The sequence below is a fragment of the Saccostrea cucullata genome, unplaced genomic scaffold (assembly GCF_032062105.1).
Source record: "Saccostrea cucullata isolate Sc308-1 unplaced genomic scaffold, CSIRO_AGI_Scuc_v1 ctg525, whole genome shotgun sequence".
NCBI classification, from domain to species: Eukaryota; Metazoa; Mollusca; class Bivalvia; order Ostreida; family Ostreidae; genus Saccostrea; species Saccostrea cuccullata.
Genome location: NW_026932767.1, coordinates 111,243 through 133,337, shown reverse-complemented (window position 1 = coordinate 133,337; position 22,095 = coordinate 111,243). Strand labels below are relative to the sequence as shown.

Below are 22,095 nucleotides of genomic sequence, written 5' to 3'. Positions count from 1 at the left end.
CTGAAATTCATGTGGAAGCATTGTGGAGTAGTGTAGATTCTAAATTGTTCAAATCATGACCCCCGGGGGTTAGGCGGGGCCACAATGGTGAATCAAAGTTTTACATAGAAATATTTAGGAAAAATCTTTGAAAATCTTCTTCTCAAGAACCACTGGGCCAGAAAAGCTGAAACTGATTTTAAGGCACCTTGGGGCAGTGTAGATTCTAAAATTTTCAAATCATGACCCCCGGGGGTAGGGCGGGGCCACAATGGGGCATCAATGTTTTACATAGAAATATATAGGAAAATCTTTGAAAATCTTCTTCGCATAAGAACTACTGGTCCAGAAAAGCTGAAACTGATGTGGAAGCACCCTGGTGTAGTGTATATTCTAAATTGTTCAAATCATGACCCCCAGGGGAAGGGCGGGGCCACAATATGTATTACAAGGGGGGAATCTGGTAAAGAACAATATGACAAAAGATTCTCAGGTGAGCGATGTGGCCCATGGGCCTCTTGTCTGATCACCTGTTGTCCGTCCATCTGTAAATTTTTCACATTTTCAACTTCTTCTCAAGAATCACTGTGCCAGTTTTAACCAAACTTGGTACAAAGTATGCTTGGGTGAAGGGAAATTTAAATTGTAAAAATAAAGGGCAAAATTCCCTTCCAAGGGGAGGTAATCAAGAAAATACAAAAATAGGGTAGGGTCATTAAAAAATATTCTGAAGAACCACTGGGCCAGAAAAGCTGAAACTTAAATGGAAGCATTTTTGGGTAGTGTAGATTCTAAATCAATTGTTCAAATCATGACCACAGGGGGTAGGGTGGGGCCACAATAGTGAATCCACGTTTGACATAGTAATATATATGAAAAAAATTTAAAAATCTTGTTTTAAAGAACCACTGCTACAGAAAAGCTGAAACTTATGTGGAACTATCCTTAGGTAGTGTTGATTCTAAATTATTCAAATCATGACCCCCCGGGGGTAAGGCGGGGCAACAGTATGGAATCAAAGTGGCCAAAAACTTAAAATATCTTCTCAAGAACCACTGGTTCAGAAAAGATGAAACTTATGTGGAAGTATCTTTGGGTAGTATATATTCTAAATTGTTCAAATCATGACCCCAGGGGGAAGGACGGGGCAATAATAGGGAATCCAAGTTTTACATTGAAATATATAGGAAAAAACTTGAAAAATCTTCTTGGAACAACTGGACTAAAAAAGCTTAAACTTATGTGGAAACATCCTGGCGTAGTGTAGATTCTAAATTGTTCGAATCATGACCCTTGAGGATTGTCAAGGTCAAGATAGGTATAACAAAGGGGGAAATTTGTTAAATGACAGAATGGTCAAAGTTACTCACGTGAGCGATGTGATCAATGGGCCTCTTGTTTTCGCCCGCTGTATTTTCGGCCTTTTAAACTTGCAAACAATTTTGCCCCGTCTTAAGTTCGTCCAGTCACATTTCTGTTTAAGAAAAATTGTCCCGTATTCTTTAAATTCCCTCCGTTTTAAATTCGCCTAACCAAAGGTAAGGCGAAAGGGGCGAAAATAAAACGGGGCGAAAATTTCCCCGTATACAGTAATTACATACCTCTATGGAAATATAAAAAGTATACACTGGAAAAGAATGTTGGGCATAAATCCAGTGAGATTCATGAATTAATGAGATTGTCTACTCATGGGGCATGGACATTTGCTTGATTACATTAGAGCGAACACATTCATCTATTAAAATCATAAACAGAGAAATTTCTCCCTCAACAATAATATCATTACAATCTACTTTGAATAATTAACCGATTCAGTCAAACAAATACACTTTGTCCGAACAACTTATTTGTCCAAATAAATATAATAATTCACTAAACGAATACCAAACAAATAGTACATATCTAGTCTCTACCTTAAACTCCTTAGTAGCATTGTAGAATTTTAATTATCAAAGTTTACTTGATCTTAATTCAATTAATTGGAAGGAATACATTAAAATGATGTCAGAAGTGGGGTTTTTTTTTTTACGTAATACAAGAATTATGTATGATATTTTCTTGACTTTGTTATCAAAAGCAAACTCATCTGAGACCCTAGCCATAGTGGTCGATTTTTTAAAACCCTACAAACACCAAGTTAATGACATTGCAGAATGATTGTCTGAATTTGATACAAGCTAAATTAAAAAAAAACATATATAATAAATTTAAAAACATATGTAACATATCAGTTTCATATTTGGATATTTTATTTAAAAAATTAACGGTAATCTAACACGTCTAAGAACAACCATGATGATTTCAACTTTTCTGTCGCCAACTTATTCTCTTAGTTCCTTATCAACTGCATTTTGATTTTACGCCTCACGTTTAAGAGCTAGCGAGCACTATCGTATGAACGATTTCTAAAACGAAGGATGCTTCTGACAAACAAGTTAATGAAACAAGGACATCAAAGGTTTCATTTTTAAAATCATTATTTATCAAGTTCTAGGAGATGCGATGATCTTTTCAGTATATACAATCTATCATTATTTCAAATGCTGGCAAACGTTTTTCACACTTTTGTTAGGACATTTATTTTCACACTATTGTTAGGTCAGTAATTCCAGACTGAATTGTCTACGGATTTTTCCGTTATTTCCCGATCATGACAAGAAGCACACGGCGGGTGTGACCGGTCGACAGGGATACTTGTGTAGCTACCTACGACACAATGGTATTTTTTTTCACTGTTCAGTATATTTTGTATTTATTTCTCTGGCATTCACCAAGACTTGCAGTGCTGCACAGAGTTCATCTGACGTTTCAGGGCTTTTTTACGCGTTTTGTGATATTTTACGTACCAGTTTTTCCTGGCACATAAAATATCGAAATTGTGAAAAAAAAATCATCTCGAGGCAAAGACCTCAGTGTTTAAATTAAATGGATACGTGGAATATTTTAAACCTTTTTTTCAACAGGTGCCAGGGATCTTATTATTAATGTACCATAGTTTATGTATATATTCAAAATAAAGTCTCGGGTCCTTTTTTGTGAAGAAAAATCTTATCTTTTTCTAGTTTAAAAATTCTATGCTTATTTAAATTCTATCTAGCTTGGAAAAATCAATTGAAAAGCTTATTCATAATTTTATTGAAGTCAATTTGATGTTTTGCATTAATCTTATAATACATTTGAAGCTGCTTACACATTATTTATAAGATATTGTTTACTGAAAAGGAGGGCAATAAAAGAGGAGGGGGGGGGGGGGTTATTGCTTATCAGCGTGATGCTTTACAACAAAGTTAATTTATTGATAAATCCAAGCTAATATAATTCTACCAAGATTATAAATTACCGGCAATCCTAAAAATCCGGGTTTTTTTATTACTTTATTTCATTTAATTTTGATATATTTAGTTTTATTACGTTTTTTTTTTTTGCTTTTTCACAAAAGTAAATTCCTTGAAAGAGTCCAACTTGCGTACTTTAGGCCTTTCAATAAAAAAAAAAATCAAACCAAGGGACATAACTCGTCTATGAAGGAGGCATTCGAAAATACTCGGAAATATTGGTTCATTTGCGTGTGAAAATGACAGAGTTTATTCCGAAGGAGAATCGGTTACCAATGAAGTAGATTCTATTGTCAACAAAGAGTTACGGAGCGCGAAAGTGTGCGGACGGTGTAAAGGAGCAGAGATAGAAAATCGCAAAATACACAAGAAAGGGAAGATCCAGACAGGTTTGGTCCATACAAACATGTTTAGTGTTGGGGCAAACTTTATTTATAAATGTATTTTATTTTCCGAAATCATAATACAAACCCATAACTTGTTATAATTGTTATAATTCATTGGTTATCAAAACATACTGCAACATCCATGGAGCGATGCATGATACATGAGCAGTAGAGCTGTGCTTGTCGGGCATACAAAATTTTCATGCACAAAAAAGGAAGATAAGTAAGTCAACATGCAGATTTACTATGTATCAGGTTCGACAAAAACTAGGCCTATATGTAAAGAAGAGGAACATTTATTGAACATGTTGAACTATCAGTTTCCGCTACTCTGTTAATTTGCTTGCATTTTACAAGGCAAAGATATTGAAAATTAATCTGCTGTTTGTATATATTTACTAGTAATTGATTATAATTATTTAACATTCGATACATTATTCGATGTTTGAGACATGACCTAAAACTTCTCTTAAGATTCCGGATTTTTACACAGTGTCCGCTCCGAACGTTAATTGTGGAAATAACCCGGATACTGTTACCATGACTTCACTCGAGTTATAGGCCGCAAAGGCTTTGGATGCACGGAAAGAAGGGGAGGTTAAAAAATAGAAATATAAAAGAGAACAACAGGTTTGGGGATCTTAATGCGTTTTATTTCAATGTTTGTATCTTATGTTTATAATTTTTAGACAAAATAAAAATGGAAATAATCAAAATATCATTATTTATGCATTGCCATATACATAATAAACACAATTTAATTGCCCGAACTTCTTCACCTGAAGCGAAAATAATCCATACCACGTTACCCTCTAGAATAATTTTTGATCTGTTTTTCGTTTATAACACATACTACTAGTATTAGCTGAATTTGAATTTGAAAAATGGTTTATTTTTTCGTATGAAAATCAAGCAATGAAATTACTGGGCTAAAATATCACTGCTAAAATGACATTTCAAAATGTTCAGATAGTCCAAAGTGCTTTAAAAAAAGATATTTTCCATTGCAAGGGTAAATTAAACAAAAAAAGGTAACAGCTTCTAATGTCCCTGGTTTTGCCCATACTTGCAGTACACACAATTCATCAATTGGAAGATGAAGTTGAATATGATTCATATATCCCAAGTCACAAGTGCCAGTACGTGGTAAAAGTTGCTAATGTCCCTGGTTTTGTATATGCTTTAGACAAACCCAGTGAATTAAAACCTAATTTGAGGCATTCACCCATAAAATTTCAGACTTTGATTTGTACTCAATCTTGACTGTGATAGAGAAGCCAAGAAACAAAACCGATTGCAGAATACATGCCAGCAGTACACGACTGAAGTTTATTTTATTGTCTGATTATTAGTGATCTTGTATTTTTTCCATTTTTAGCTGAATATGCAGTCATTCCCGTATAATTCATACAAATGAAAAAACGCTATGTCGCCAATACATTTCAATACATTTCAAAGCTATGGTTACTGATATTCAAATTATTCCTTGACCCTTTATGTTAACATATTTTGCCACACAAAATAATATTAGCTGTTATATTTTTTTATATTTTTTCTCCGAGTATTTACACAAAAGGAAGTCCGGAATCGTGTAAAAGGCGATGTCGCCAACGTATACCTTGCTGGTTAAATGTGCATAACCTGGTCGCATTTTGTTCTAAACAAACAAAAATTGTTTTAATTAATGAAGAAACATGTCAAAATCATATAAATGAAACTTTAATTGGTAAATGAATAACAATTTTTTAAACAGACCTTGATCATCGCTGTCGCCAAATTTCACCTAACCTACCGTAACAGTGTTTGAATAGTTTTTAAGATAATACAATATATCGTTAGTAGAGCTAAAACTATGTTTTTGTGTCTAATATATATTAAAACTTTAGCACAGAATCCTTTTTTAAGCAAATTAATAAATCCGTGTTCAAAATTTTTAAAAATACGGATTTTTTATAATGTCGCATATAAGAACCTAACCTACGTGACAGTGATTGTGAAGAAACGGAGGCTATGTGAAGTACTATTTCAAGGCAGTTGATTGACACCAATGGGTATGTCTAGTAAACAAAAAACAAATGTAAGGAAAGTTAAACAACAATTCAGAAATAAAGATATTATTGATGGTTCTAACCTCCGTAACCTCTAACCTGCGTAACAGAAAATCAACAAAATCTGACGTGTGCAATATTTCAGGTGTTTAAATCTACCAGATAATGCTAGAAGTTTACTCTTTAAGTTGACAACAAAATGGAATATAAGAATCATAATGAGTTTAAAGCATAAAATAAAGGTATTTTTGAAAATGTTGTGGTAAAAATGGCCTTAACTTAGATGTTTTTGCATATTACAAATAATAATTATAGTGTTTCTTTTTCGTTTTGTAAATGTCTAATATTCCGTAATGCGTATGGGCATAAAAAGGTCACCCTTATGTGAACTATCAGCGGTATACAGTGAAATTATGCTCTTTTGTACGTAAAACCAGCGATGTTACGGAGGTTGGGTTTTTCTGCAAAAAGTGAATTTTCGTGTCTTTTAGTGAATTTTTCACATATTCTGATATATTAAATAAGTTTTCTTACAAAATTATGCTTATGTGTGACCATGGTGACAGTTACTTCACAATGATTCAATAAATCACTTCATTATTACAGGGTTCATTAAGGTATTTCGTAACGGAGGTTAAAATTATTTGGTTTTTTTTTTTAAATAAATGTATTTGCCTAAAAAACGTTAAAACAAATATTTTTATCCTTTCTTTACAAATAAAGTATGTTTTCCAATTATTCTTATTTAAATTCACCATTAGGTAAACGCATTCACACCGATTCTTCGAAACGAATTTGTAACGGAGGTTATAGAAGTTTAAATCTTCACTTTCAAATTTGCAGTTAAAAAAGACAGTAACATATTAATAAATATTTGAGTAAGTTGATTGACCCTTAGTAATGCTGAGCGACATAAGTTTGTAAAGCTGATAGGAAGTCTAAAATTCGCTTTACTCTTTTCTTTAAATATTCATAATAACCTCCGTAACGAAACACACTTTTTGGTAAATTGCTTTAAAAAAGAGGGGAAAACAGTTTAGTTTTACTCTTAATTGTGTAAATACATTATTTTCAAAGTGTGTTTGACACGTTTTACAAAGTATTTTTATCTCTTAATCTCCAAAATGAGTTTGTGTAACCTCCGTTACAATTTTGGAGCAATTTGTATATCAACTTTTCTTTGAAAAGTGGTCAATTTTATAATCATAAAAGGTCTTTCATTCTAAAGATATATCCTTTCATTTTTCAAATCAAGTGGTCAAGTAATGTAATATTCTGATTGCTTGGCAATATTCCTACTGGAAAATAGTGGTTATTTTATTGTCCAAAAATTCTGTTATCTGGATTTACACATATTTAGTCAATATTTTTTATCTTTGCAGTTCAGAATTTCTTCTGTTATAATTTAGCTGTATATTGATAAAGCTTCGAAGTTCAATAAAAATTAAAACATGAACAAAGATTTTAATAACTTTACAGCTGCTTTAACTGAGTTATAACCTCCGTTACGGAGTTCTTGCATGTGGTGAGTTGGAATGGCCATAAAAACAAAACGAAGAAAGATTTACGTGTAAAATTTCATTTTATTAACAAAGGATGTTTACTTTATCAATCAAACACAAAATTATATCACTGCTCTTAAATTCGTTTTTCAATACAATGGACTTGGTAATTGTATGAATTATACGGGAATGACTGTATGATGAGCATGGCCCACCAAGAGAGATGTGTGCATTGTTGATGCACTCAAGTCACAGTCTGCAATAAGGAGTGCTTGCATTTTGTATTCCAGTTGCTAATGTCCCTGGTTTTGTCTATGCTATGGACAAACCCAGTGGATTAAAGAACTGATATGAGCCACTCACTCATAAATCTTCAGACTGTGACTTGTACTCAATCTTGGCTGTGATAGAAGCCAACAAACAAACAACACCGATTGAAGTATACTGGCCAACAGTACCCATTTAGAAGATGGTAAGTTTATTTTTATTCTTCTATTTTTAGTTGAATATGATGAGCATGGCCCACCAAGAGAGGTGTGTGCATTGTTGATGCACACAAGTCACAATCTGCAATAGGGAGTGCTTGTATGTGATATTCCAGTTGCTAATATCCCTGGTTTTGTCTATGCTATGGACAAACCCAGTGGATCAAAGAACTGATTTGAGCCCCTCACTCATAAATCTTTAGACTGTGACTTGTACTCAATCTTGGCTGTGATAGAAGCCAACAAACAAACAACACCGATTGAAGTATACTGGCCAACAGTACCCATTTGGAAGATGGTAAGTTTATTTTTATTCTTCTATTTTTAGTTGAATGTGATGAGCATGGCCCACGAAGAGAGGTGTGTGCATTGTTGATGCACTCAAGTCACAGTCTGCAATAGGGAGTGCTTGTATGTGATATTCCAGTTGCTAATGTCCCTGGTTTTGTCTATGCTATAGACAAACCCAGTGGATTAAAGAACTGATTTGAGCCACTCACTCATAAATCTTCAGACTGTAAATTGTACTCAATCTTGGCTGTGATAGAAGCCAACAAACAAACAACAACGATTGAAGTATACTGGCCAACAGTATCTATTTAGAAGATGATAAGTTTATTTTTATTTTTCTATTTTTAGTTGAATATGATGAGCATGGCCCACCAAGAGAGGTGTGTGCATTGTTGATGCACTCAAGTCACAATCTGCAATAGGGAGTGCTTGTATGTGGTATTCCAGTTGCTAATGTCCCTATTAAATCACAGTCTGCAATAGGGAGTGCCACAGTCTGCAATAGGAAGTGCTTGTATGTGGTATTCCAGTTGCTAATGTCCCTGGTTTTGTCTATGCTATAGACAAACCCAGTGGATTAAAGAACTGATTTGAGCCACTCACTCATAAATCTTTAGACTGTGACTTGTACTTAATCTTGGCTGTGAAAGAAGCCAACAAACCAACACCCCAGATTGAAGAATACTGGCCAGCAGTACCTATTTGGAAGATGGTTAGTTTTTTTTTTATTCTTCTATTTTTAGTTGAACATGATGAGCATGGCCCACCAAGAGAGGTGTGTGCATTGTTGATGCACTCAAATCACAATCTGCAATAGGGAGTGCTTGTATGTGGTATTCCAGTTGCTAATGCCCCTGGTTTTGTCTATGCTATAGACAAACCCAGTGGATTAAAGAACTGATTTGAGCCACTCACTCATAAATCTTTAGACTTTGACTTGTACTCAATCTTGGCTGTGATAGAAGCCAACAAACAAACAACACCGATGAAAGTATACTGGCCAGCAGTACCTATTTAGAAGATGGTAAGTTCATTCTTATTCTTCTATTTTTAGTTGAATGTGATGAGCATGGCCCACCAAGAGAGGTGTGTGCATTGCTGATGCACTCAATTCACAGTCTGCAATAAGGAGTGCCACAGTCTGCAATAGGAAGTGCTTGTATGTGGTATTCCAGTTGCTAATGTCCCTGGTTTTGTCTATGCTATAGACAAACCCAGTGGATTAAAGAACTGATTTGAGCCACTCACTCATAAATCTTTAGACTGTGACTTGTACTTAATCTTGGCTGTGATAGAAGCCAACAAACCAACACCCCAGATTAAAGAATACTGGCCAGCAGTACCTATTGAGAAGATGGTAAGTTCATTTTTATTCTTCTATTTTCAGTTGAATATGATGAGCATGGCCCACCAAGAAAAGTGTGTGCATTGTTGATGCTCTCAAGTCACAATCTGCAATAGGCAGTGCGTGTACGTGGTAAAGCAGTTGCTAATGTCCCTGGTTTTGTCTATGCTATAGACAAATCCAGTGGATTGAAGAACTGATTTGAGCCACTCACTCATAAAACTTCAGACTGTGACTTGTACTCAATCTTGGCTGTGATAGAAGCCAACAAACTAACAACACCGAATGAAGTATACTTGCCAACAGTACCTATTTAGAAGATGGTAAGTTCATTTTTATTCTTCTATTTTTAGTTGAATATGATGAGCATGGCTCACCAAGAGAGGTGTGTGCATTGTTGATGCACACAAGTCACAATCTGCAATAGGGAGTGCTTGTATGTGGTATTCCAGTTGCTAATGTCCCTGGTTTTGTCTATGCTATAGACAAACCCAGTGGATTAAAGAACTGATTTGAGCCACTCACTCATAAATCTTTAGACTGTGACTTGTACTCAATCTTGGCTGTGATAGAAGCCAACAAACAAACAACACCGATGGAAGTATACTGGCCAGCAGTACCTATTTAGAAGATGGTAAGTTCATTCTTATTCTTCTATTTTTAGTTGAATGTGATGAGCATGGCCCACCAAGAGAGGTGTGTGCATTGCTGATGCACTCAATTCACAGTCTGCAATAGGGAGTGCCACAGTCTGCAATAGGAAGTGCTTCTATGTGGTATTCCAGTTGCTAATGTCCCTGGTTTTGTCTATGCTATAGACAAACCCAGTGGATTAAAGAACTGATTTGAGCCACTCACTCATAAATCTTCAGACTGTGACTTGTACTCAATCTTGGCTGTGATAGAAGCCAACAAACAAACAACATCGAATGAAGTATACTTGCCAACAGTACCTATTTGGAAGATGGTAAATTTATTTTTATTCTTCTATTTTTAGTTGAATATGATGAGCATGGCCCACCAAGAGAGGTGTGTGCATTGTTGATGCACTCAAGTCACAGTCTGCAATAGGGAGTGCTTGTATGTGGTATTCCAGTTGCTAATGTCCCTGGTTTTGTCTATTGGATCAAAGAACTGATTTGAGCCACTCACTCATAAATCTTTAGACTGTGACTTGTACTCAATCTTGGCTGTGACCAAAGCCAACAAACAAACAACACCGATGGAAGTATACTGGCCAGCAGTACCTATTTAGAAGATGGTAAGTTCATTCTTATTCTTCTTTTTTTAGTTGAATATGATGAGCATGGCCCACCAAGAGAGGTGTGTGCATTGTTGATGCACTCAAGTCACAGTCTGTAATAGGGAGTGCTTGTATGTGGTATTCCAGTTGCTAATGTCCCTGGTTTTGTCTATGCTATAGACAAACTCAGTGGATTAAAGAACTGATTTGAGCCACTCACTCATAAAACTAAATGCGACGCTGTAATATTCATTGTGACTTCAAGAACGATGATCGAGTTATAAAATGAAAGGGACAGTTAGCTATAGGTACTGTGAGCAATGAGCCCACTGAATGATACCCCCAGCCTCCCTTATGAATATAATGGTAGTATCCATGTTTTATTATGGGACACCCAAAAGATGTGCCGGATCAAAAATTAAAATAGGAGGTCACAATTGCATTATGTAATAAAGATTCTGTAAAAGTCTCATTAAATTTCATTCAGTGGTATAAGAGGAGTTGCGGATAAAAGATGAGTACCCAAAAGAGTGAAAGACGGACGGACGGACATCCCGATTACTATATACCCTCACGCTTTTCAAGTGGGGGTATAATGAGATTTAAAAACCTATAGCCTTGGGAGCCGTTGTTATTTCATAAATAATTTGAATAGATGATATCACCTATTCGAATAAGTGATATCACTTTTTTCGAAAAGGTGACATACCAATTCAAATCAAATACGTGATATCACCTATTCGAATAACCAATTCAAATCAAATACGTGATATCACTTATTCGAATAACTGATATTACCTATTCAAATTATTTATGAAATAACAACGGTTCCCAAGGCTATAGGTCTTTAAATACCAAAACGGCGCCTCATATAGTTTTGAAACTTATCAGTATGTTTAAATGAAGCTTGTCCATTAAATTTATCACTGGACCTGCTGATCAGCCACTCCATCGTGTGACTTTTGTTGTGTATTTCCAGTTATAATTTCTGTTGCAACAAATGCGAAGCAATGAAATATAAAATACATACGGATTTTCCAAATTTTTTTTTAACCCATTTCTGTAATTTTTTTTAAAACCTATCTAAAAATTAGATCATTTTAGCAGATTTCTCCAATTTACTAGTATGATCAATTCGTTCTTATAAGTTGAATTCTTGAATTGATGCAACTTTCACTGCATGGGTTCTGATGCACTTGTAGGATTTAAACATTATAATGGACATCCTGTTGATTCCGTAAACTCTACCTTGATATATATACCCCCGGTATGTAATTGCAATCATTGGTTCGTGAAATATGTGGAGAAGGACCTACCTTGTTGATTAATAGATAAAATGTCGATGTGACCTGATTTTGAACAGGATATTTTTTGGACATATGAAAATAATGAGTAAGAATCTTTGTAGTTCTACAAAAATCCAACTTCGTACAATAAATAAACTAGAGGTACTGTGACCACTGAGCTCACTAAATGATACCCCCCCCCCCCCCCCTCATATGGTTATTTTGGCAAAGTCCGTGTTTTGCTCTGGGGGACCAGGAATAAGTGTCAGATCTAGAAGTTAAGTAAAAGGTGCACAATGGCATTATGAAATACCCTGGTAAAGAATCTGAAAGTATCATTAATTTTTTTCAGTGGTATAGGAGGAGTTGCGGATAAGAGCTGGGTACCCCAAAGTGTAACTGACGCGTACATCTGTACACATTACACAGTGAATGAAATTTAATTAATAAGACAATTGGTGCTAAGGATTTCATATTTCACATGTTGAAAATGCCTTTTAATTGCGTAATTTTTTTTACCTTTTGACCTTTATCTTAGAGGTTGTCCCACTTTTTAAAAACAGTACTTTAACTTTAGCCATAAGTTTTGAACAGTTAGTACTAGGTCTTTAAAACTCCACAAGTATATTCCTTGTGACAAGACCTCGCATTGGGTACCATCAATTTTGATCTTGATTTTGATCTTGGACTTTGACGTACGCCATAAGCTGCCATACGGGGAAATTAGTGTTCCACATACACATCTTGTTCTTTCATCAAATATGTTAGTTAAAAAAAAGTACAATTGATTTTTTCTCTAACATTACGCATTCATAGTCTCTTAAAATATGCAATTATAATTTAGAAGAGATATACATGTATGTGTTAATCTGTAAATCCTTTTCTTAGATTTTAATCATTTAAGTACTGGAGTACGTTTAATGGTGCGTAATGTGGCGGGTATTTTACTTTTATTTTCTAAGAAACTAGGATGTGTATCAAATATTTATTTAAATAATTGAACTTCAGCCGAATTCTTTATAACCTAACTTTTGTTAGTACGCATAGAAAAGGTTGGTAATTTCTTTGGATAATGTTCTTAAGCATGGTAAGTATGTATAAATCACTTATTTTTTTAGACATCAATTTATAATCTTCTCAATGTATTTACATGTAATTTGTCTAAAAAATTTCAGATATATTTATTATTCCTTTTTGGAAAAGGTAAATTCAACAGAAGTTGCATTTATCATATTTATTTACATTTTTATCAAGCTTTTACTACAAAGTTCAAACCTATACTTCTGAATCAAATTTGAAAGAAATTCGCCGTAAGGGTGTGCGACAGAGGGAGGGTGTGTGTGTGAGTGAGTGAGGGTGTGTGTGTGTGTGTGTGAGGGTGTGTGTGTGTGTGAAGAACACCACAACTAAATTCTGAAAACACATTTATCATTCAAGCAATTATTTCAAGTCACTAATTGTCAATTACTAGTAAAAAAAAAAAAATCGAATGTCTTTTACTCAGAAAAAATCCTAGGGGCCTACATCTGCATCTTAATACCATGAAAGAGCGTTCTAGAAACAATAGTATTGTCTTTGCAGGATAAGTCCATTACTTCTAATATTTGATTGGGTAAATGTCATTAATATGTTAATGTACAGTTTTATTTTTTATTAGTCCAAACTTTATTTTCCCTTTTCCTCTAATCTTTCTCATTGTTTAGTTTCATCAAAATTTGCATCAAGTTCGAATGGACAATGACATAATTTAAAAATACATATTATATATAGTATTTGGTTTATGCATTTATGAAAATTATCCCAGATATAATACATGTTATGGATAAGTACTAGTATTATGTTTCTTTACAGAATTCGCACCCACTGTTTCTCATTCTGGTAATACCTATCTCCATTGAAGGATTCGTCTGTGAGAATAACGCTTCCTGTATGACGTCTCTAATAGTTGAAAACGCGTTTACAATGATTGATCCGTCTACGGGACTGATCTATGCCAAAAATAGATCATTGTATCCAGTAGTCGGAGGAGAGCCTGTTGATATAATGAAAGTAATAACTGCTGATGGGTGGAATACCACAAGACCGCTCATTACCGTGAATGGAACTATGCCAGGACCTTCAATCTTTCTCTACCAGAATCAGACGATCACCATCATAGTCAAAAACAACTTGGTAAACAAAGGCGTCACCATTCACTGGCATGGAATAGACCAGCTTGGCTCGGCTGCCATGGATGGAGTAGCTTTTGTGACCCAATGTCCCATTTTACCAGGACAGTCTTTTAACTATACGTTTCAGCCTCGTTTTAGTGGTATTAATTGGTATCATTCCCACATGGGCAACCAAAGAGACATGGGATTGTATGGTGCCTTTACCGGTCGACGTTCTCCAAAAACCCAAGATGCCTAAACTGACAAAGTTTGATGATTTTAAGCCAATACATACCCGAGATATTCAAAAGTAGGTCACAGTGACCTACTTCTTGGTTGACATTCCATGAAACCATAAGACGCCTCAACTGACAAAGTATGATGATTCCGAGCCAATAAGTACCAGATATAATTAAATATAGCATAAAATGTCAAAAGTAGGTTAGAGTGACCTACTTTTTGGTGAGAAGTTCTCCAAAAACCCAAGGTGCCTAAACTGACAAAATTTGATGTTTCTAAGCTAATACGTACCTGAGATATTCAAAAGTAGGTCACTGTGACCTACTTTTTGGTCGACAATCTTTGAAAACCTAAAATGCATCAACTGACAAAATTGATGATTCTAGGTCAATAAGTACCAGAGATACTTAAACAAGAGGCCCATGGGCCTTGAATCGCTCTTCTGATAAATTGTACAATCTATCACTTCTATTAGAAGCCTCAAACTCTATTAGTATCATAAGACCCAAAATGCATCAACTGACAAAGTTTGATAATATTTAGCCAGTTAAGACTGAACATATTATAATATAATTATAAAATACCATAAGCAGGTCACAGTGACCTACCTTTTGATTGAAATTGTCTGAGGACTCAAGATATATTGACAAAGTTTGATGATCCTAAGCCAATAAGTACCTGAGATATTCAAAAGGAGGTCATTGTGTCCTACTTCTTGGTCGACATTCTCTGATACCCTGAGATGCCTCAACTGACAAAGTTTGATGATTCCAAGCCAATAAGTACAGATATAATTAAATATAGCCATCAAATGTCAAAAGTAGGTCATGGTGACCTATTTTTGGTCGACATTCTCCAAAAACCCAGTATGCCTAAACTGACAAAGTTTGATGATTCTAAGCCATAAAGTACCTGAGATATTCAAAAGTAGGACACCATGACCTACATCTTGGTCAACATTCTCCGATACCCTAAGATGACTCAACTGACAAAATTTGATGATTCCGAGCCAATAAAAACCAGATATAATTGATTATAGCCATCAAATGTCAAAAGTAGGTCACTGTGACCTACTTTTTAGTCAATGTTCACCCAAAACCCAAGATGCCTAAATTTACAAAATTGGATGATTCTAAGCTAATAAGTATCTGAGATATTCAAAAGTAGGTCACTGCACCTATTTTTTGATAGACATTTTTCTGAAAACCCAAGATGCCTCAACTGACAAAGTTTGATAATTCTAAGTTAATAAGTGCCTGAGATACTTAAATATAGCCATAAAATGTCAAAAGTAGGTCATCGTGACCTATTTTTCTGTCAACAATCTCAGAAATCCAAGATGCCTCAACTGACATAGTTTGATGATTCTAAGCCAATAAGTGCCTGAGATACTTAAATATAACCATAAAATGTCAAAAGTAGGTCACAGTGACCTACTTTTTGATTGACAAAATTTGATGATTTTACGTCAATAAGTACCATAGATACTTAAATATAGCCACAAAATGTCAAAAGTAGGTCACCGTGACCTATTTTTTGATCTACAATTTCCGAAAACCCAAGATGCATCAATGGACAAAGTTTGATGATTCTAAGCCAATAAGTATGGGAGATACCTATATAAAGCCATAAAATGTCAAAAGTAGGTCACGGTGGCCTACTTTTTGGTCATCACTCTCCGAAAACCCAAGATGCATTGAATCACAAAGTTTGATGATTCTAAGCCAATAAATACCTAAGATACTTAAATATAGCCATAAAATGTCGAAAGTAGGTCATCATGACCTACATTTTGGTCAACATTTTTCAAAGTCCCAAGATGCATCTACTGACAAAGTTTGATGATCCTAGGTCTGAAGGTAATCAAAATATGCCTTTTAAACAATTTGAAAACAAATGCCTGCAAAATTCAAAAAGTAGGTCACAGTGACCTACTTTTTCATAAATATGTTTTAAGGTCCCAGGATGCATCAACTTACAAGATTTGATGATTCTAAACCTCTCAGTGTCTGAAATAATGGGATTCAATGTTTTAGAAAGGATTAGTCATAAAGTTTCAAAAGTAGGTCATGGTGATCTACTTTTAAGTTGACGTTTTTCGAGGACCCAAGATGCATCAACTGACAAAGTTTGATGAACATAGGCCTTAAAGTGTCCAAAATATGCCTCCAAATCAATTTGAAAACAAATGCCTACAAAATTCAAAAAGTAGGTCACAGTGACCTACTTTTTCATAAATATGTTTTAAGGTCCCAGGATGCATCAACTTACAAGATTTGATGAATCTAAACCTCTCAGTGTCTGAAATAATGGGATTCAATGTTTTAGAAAGGATTAGTCATTAAGTTTAAAGAGTAGGTCATGGTGATCTACTTTTAAGTTGCCGTTGTTTGAGGACCCAAGATGCATCAACTGACAAAGTTTGATGATCATAGGCCTTAAAGTGTCCAAAATATGCCTCCAAATCAATTTGAAAACAAATGCCAGCAAAATTTTAAAAGTTCACCGTGACCTACTTTTGGGTTAACATGATGTGAAGTCCTAAGATGCATCAACTTACAAGATTTGGTGATCCTAGTCTTTATAGTAAGCAAAATATCAATATTTTTATTAAGTGTAAATTTTGGTCAACTTTGAAGTGACCTTGAGACCACGCCCTTTGCCCCAGGGTCATGCCTTGAACAATTTTTAATCTTCAACATATCCCGACCCTTGTATGTAAGTTTGGTGAAAATCTGCCTAGTGGTTCTGGAGAAGAAGATTTTTTAGCAACCAGTACTTTTGGTTTTATTTTCCTGATTATCTCCCCTTGTTTTAGGGTCCCAACCCTAGTTTTAGTATAAATGGTAGCCCTTGGGCTAAGGATACCCTGTAACAAATTTGACAATGATTGGCCAAGGGGTTCTTGAGTTATGGCCCATATTCTAAAAAGTTAACGCACACCGCACGACGCACACCGCACAAATGGCCATAGCATTAGCTCTTTGAGCCTTTGGCTCAGAAGAGCTAATAAAGCCATAAAATGTCAAAAGTAGGTCACCTTGACCTACTTTTTGGTCGTCACTCTCCAAACACCAAAGATGCATTGACTCGCAAAGTTTGATGATACTAAGCTAATAAATACCCAAGATACTTAAATATAGCCATAAAATGTCAAAAGTAGGTCATCGTGACCTACAATTCTTGTTTTCATTACTTATAATTTCAATAGATTTTCAGATTTATGCATTATATTTCCTGCTATAAGAAATTCATCATAACACTATTATGACAGAAATATCTATGCTCAAATTGAGTATCCAATATTTAAGAATTACTCAAGTTTGAAGATACATGTATAAATGAACATTATCTTGAATGCTAAGACAGATAGGAAGCAGGTACACTGTATTGAAAAAATGTTAATATATGTGTATGAGGAGATTGACAGATCTCTTAATGAAGCACTTCCAAAAAGAAGAGTACAGTCAATATAATGTAAGTGTTGCAAGGAAATAATTGACCAATTCTGTCCATATAAGGAGGCTGAAAATCAATCCTCTCTTTCTTTCCTTCTTAGAAAAGCAGGGAAACTTCACTATAATTGAGCTCTTTGATGAGGCGAGACTCTGGCAGCTTGGCATCCACAACTGTCCTGCTTAAGGATGCAGAGAGAGGTGCAGTGGGTTAAAAAGAGGTTCATTTAATGTCTTCAGTCCCCTTTTCTGTAATTTCTAACATGATCTTCCCACCTGTTGCCTGTCAAAAACATTAGATTCAGTTGAAATCATCACATGCAATAAACAATAAACATGCAATATGCAGTAGGAATGTCAGTGAATATTTGAATATTCATTTGAAGGGTTGAAATTCAAATATTCTGAATTTTCATATTTCTTTATACATGTATTCTGCTGAGATAAAATAATTAATCTTATTTATTTAATTTAATTAAATGCATAGTAGATATCTTACCGACTTTGAACTTTTCACCAACACCACCTCTCTAACATTTGGTTTCTGGTCCCTGGCAAGTGAGAGGAGCAGTCTATTGTGGGGGACATGTGACCAAGTCTTACCCAGGCTGACTTTTCCATCCCCTGTTACATTGTTAACAATCTGAATAAAGGAAGAAGAAAATTAGATGTCATCGATATTATAAGGAAAAAAAAAAACACTCCAAAAACAATGGAAAGACAATCGGTTAATTCCACCTTAATGGTGATTTTCTTAAGGATCGGTTTTGCTTTTATCACTTTTGAACACCTCCTCTAAAAGCATATTTAGTTGTTCGAATTAAAGAATATTTGATAAAATTAATAATGTACAGAATTAAATGTGTGCATTTGTCTTGCATGCCGTATATGAGTAGCTTTTATGTTTTACATGTAATTCATTCCACTTTCATTTGATTTGTTGACTGTAAGCCAACATGGTGATGTTACATTTAATACTTATTAAAAAAGATTTTTTGTGGTTGTTGGAAAAGAGCATACCAGTACAGCTAAGCTGAAGTCTGCAGCCAAACGCTTGATTTTCAGAGAGAGCTGAACCATAAGACCATGTCCTGAAAAGAATTATCAGAAAAATTTTAAGTGAGAATAGTGATTGAAATGTACATACATCATAAACTAAAGACAAACTTAAAACAGTTAATTTTGTCTCAAAGATTTTTTAAAGATCCTTTTCTATACACTAATGCATGTTTTTCGGACTTAAAGAACATTATGTTGTATAGAGGTATAAAGTACTGATGTTTATCTATAATTTTCGATATATATCTCTTACCATCCATCTGCTGTCCACCCAGGGAGGGGTAGATAACTGCTGTAACACTGTCCACAATGATCAGCTTGACCAGATCATAAAATGGGTCATCCTGTGTAATCAAGTACATGTATAACAATGTTTACCTGACATCAAATGGTACAGTAGCTTTAACAATTCATCACAAATTCATTATTTTTATTTTCTGGCTCATGAATTGGAAAATGGAAAAAAAAATACTACCTTTTTAATCATATTTTCCTTGACTGTTTCCAATGCTGACATAAGTTGAAATATGTCATGTGCCTCCACAACTTTCACTGACTGCAGGATATGCTCTAACTGCTTTAAAAACATTACAACCAAATAACAAGCCTAAAACAAACTTATGTCAGTACATTAAATAGCTAAAAGATATTAAAATCTAATATGTGTACATGTAACTTTACAATAGTAAAGTGATATGGTTATATAATTTTGTATTCTGTTTCTGTCAATGATATAATAAAAAATATAGTGGTTATCACAAACTGCTAAAAAACTTCAAAATATTAGGCTACACAGTTATAACTATAATCATGCCGAGTTCAGTGTGTGAAACTAGTAAACAAAATTTTTCTTTCAAATGAAAAATCATTCTATACATTCTGAAAGCATGCCTTTCAATGTTGTGGAGAAGCGATAACAATGATATAAGCTTGTGAATTTAGAAGGTAATACTCTTACTTCCTCTCCGTACTGAACCTCAGCGATTCCTGCAAGTCTGTCCGCAGAGAACCCGCCACACGTGTCAATGTACACAATATTCTGCTTCGCTGTACTCACCGCGGAAACACAGCAACTCAGGCAAAACTAGGAGACAAATTTGTTTATTTCCTTAATGTAAATCAATGGCATTTATAAAACACATTTTGATTGGTCAATTTACTGGTGTTTGAGGCATCAGAATGATCAATTATGAAAGTGAAAGCTTTTGATTTTGACGTCACAATTTACTGCAAAACAAAAACACAACACCCAGTGACATATTTCATGTTGCAAAACTAACAAAATAAGAAGTGAACGTTGAACAAATGCATAAATTGCAATAAGAAGAGAATAACTATCGTCTTTTTTGGTATTTGCGACCATTTCTGCTAATTTAACGGTTGTAAATATCTATTTTACTGGCTCTGCATTAACGGTTGCAAATAACAAATTAGAAAATATAAATGTATAGTCATTCCCCTATTCAATCATAGCGGCTGCCAATTTTGACCACGGCACAGCATTTTATACATATTTTTTATTCTTTCAAAATGCACATGTGTATAATCACAAATATACCTAGTATGTATTGTAATGTAAATGTATCACAATATAAAATACAGTTTGTGTGTTATTCAGTGCCCTGTCTTACCTGTGTTTTACCTGACGATATTTCTCCAGCTACCTCTGTAATTTCTGACGAGTACAGTCCACCTTCCAGCAATTCATTTAACCTAAAATGAAATCGACAATGAAGTTTTCAAAATAAAACAAACGTCTTTTTTAACAGACCATATAACTCACAAAAATGTTAAGAAACTCATTCAACTATATGAAGAAAATTTTCTGAGTGAAATGCATGTCTACACCACATATTTCAATTAAGATTCTAAAATATCTTATTGTGGCAGTCAGCCGTGTTCAATTCCTGGTGGCCAGATAGCTCAGTCGGTAGGGCACCTGACCAGAGATTCAGGTTCGAATCCTGGTCTGGTCCACTGCATTTTTCTCCTCTCCCCTATCATTTAATGACAGGTGAGAGGCCTGCCAGGGATGAGCCTGGGTTAGGGTCTTTGAGGGATGAATCCAGGTATGGTATGCCGCATTTTTCTCTTCTCCAATTAAATTATCAAATAGAATATAACACATCAGAAATCTACCTTAATCCCTGGGGACACTGCCTGTATGTTTTGACAATTTTTTTGTTTTTAATTTTAAGCATACAGTTACACTAAATTTTGGTCACAATTAGCATAAGACACACTTAGTATGCTCATTTTGTAAAAACTTATACCTCACACATTCAACAGGTGCCAATGTGTTTTTCTTTTTTTTTTTTTACATACATCAGCAATGAGCATATTTTGTCATGTTGATACAATATATCACGATTTGATAGCCTATAAATTACTTATTAACTGGTGTTGGTATGATGGATGATGAGGCAATGGCTGTCTGATAGAAGTCTGCACAATTTACTGGGAATGTAGAAAACTGGGCCAGTAGAAGTCTTCTGATGACTACAAGATCCTGTAAACAAAATATCAATTATAAGAAACTTAAACATGTTAAAGCAACAATATATTAATTATTATTAAGCTATAAAATGTACCCAATAAATGTTACCACTTAACACTAATGGGCAGGATGTGTTACACTGTATTTAGCATAAGCATGTAAAAAAAATAATTATACATTTACTTTACTATAAACATATATTCTAAGTATAGTAGATGCATTTTTTTAACAATTAGGATGGGGAGTGCATATGACATCGAGCAACGGTTGAACAAAATGTTCATTATAATACGATATTTTACAATGCAATGATAAACATGTATATTATATCAAAAAGTTTTGTAAATCATTAAATGCATAATTTTGATGAAAAGTTAGTGTTTTATAACTCAATCATAGATCTACATCATATCACACATGTATCTGGCACATAACGTACAATGTAGAGGTACATGCCTTATACGGTATCGTAGTCTCTTGAGCAATATGTTCCATGTCCATTCTTACAAAATCCACAACTGTTTTAATACCTGCTGATTTAAGTTTACCAGCAACATCTTCTGTTATGTGCGAACATAGATTCTTGCGAATGGCAGACATTTTGTTTTTTGGCGCCAAATTAGTTTTGTCACGTTCGGTTGGAAAATCGAATTCCGGTATAGTCCTGGTGCCCGACTAAGACCAAAAAAACTTAGTTGATTTTGAAATTTTGCAATAATTTACGGATTCTGTTTAAGAACTCTAGCATACAAATATCTTACTACTACTACACATCTTTTTAAAAGATTCACATC

The 22,095-nt window shown here is 34.5% G+C and overlaps 2 protein-coding genes across 2 annotated transcripts; one reads left to right on the top strand and one right to left on the bottom strand.

The window, feature by feature from the left end:
• The first annotated feature begins 13,862 nt into the window (after positions 1 to 13,862).
• Positions 13,863 to 14,309, top strand: LOC134236069 (uncharacterized). Its single transcript, XM_062718246.1, has one exon. The coding sequence runs from the start codon at positions 13,863 to 13,865 to the stop codon at positions 14,307 to 14,309; it is 447 nt and encodes a 148-aa protein (XP_062574230.1).
• A 3,646-nt stretch (positions 14,310 to 17,955) lies between these two features.
• LOC134236095 (DNA repair protein RAD51 homolog 4-like) lies at positions 17,956 to 21,901 on the bottom strand. Its single transcript, XM_062718277.1, has 9 exons — positions 21,758 to 21,901; positions 21,195 to 21,313; positions 20,436 to 20,517; positions 19,763 to 19,888; positions 19,280 to 19,381; positions 19,058 to 19,148; positions 18,766 to 18,836; positions 18,245 to 18,388; positions 17,956 to 18,028 (listed from the first exon to the last, which is right to left on the bottom strand). The coding sequence occupies exons 1-9, from the start codon at positions 21,899 to 21,901 to the stop codon at positions 17,969 to 17,971; spliced, it is 939 nt and encodes a 312-aa protein (XP_062574261.1). The 3' UTR covers positions 17,956 to 17,968.
• Positions 21,902 to 22,095: the final 194 nt, after the last annotated feature.

Bases quoted from the DNA above. Each gene is read 5' to 3' on its own strand.
- LOC134236069 (XM_062718246.1), top strand. From the start codon at position 13,863: ATGATTGATCCGTCTACGGGACTGATCTATGCCAAAAATAGATCATTG.
- LOC134236095 (XM_062718277.1), bottom strand. From the start codon at position 21,901: ATGTCTGCCATTCGCAAGAATCTATGTTCGCACATAACAGAAGATGTT. The intron at 19,149-19,279 runs GTAGTATTTTTT...TTGATTACACAG, and splicing joins AGGAAAATATGATTAAAAAG to GATGACCCATTTTATGATCT. The intron at 18,389-18,765 runs GTATGCTCTTTT...TCCTTTATTCAG, and splicing joins ACTTCAGCTTAGCTGTACTG to ATTGTTAACAATGTAACAGG.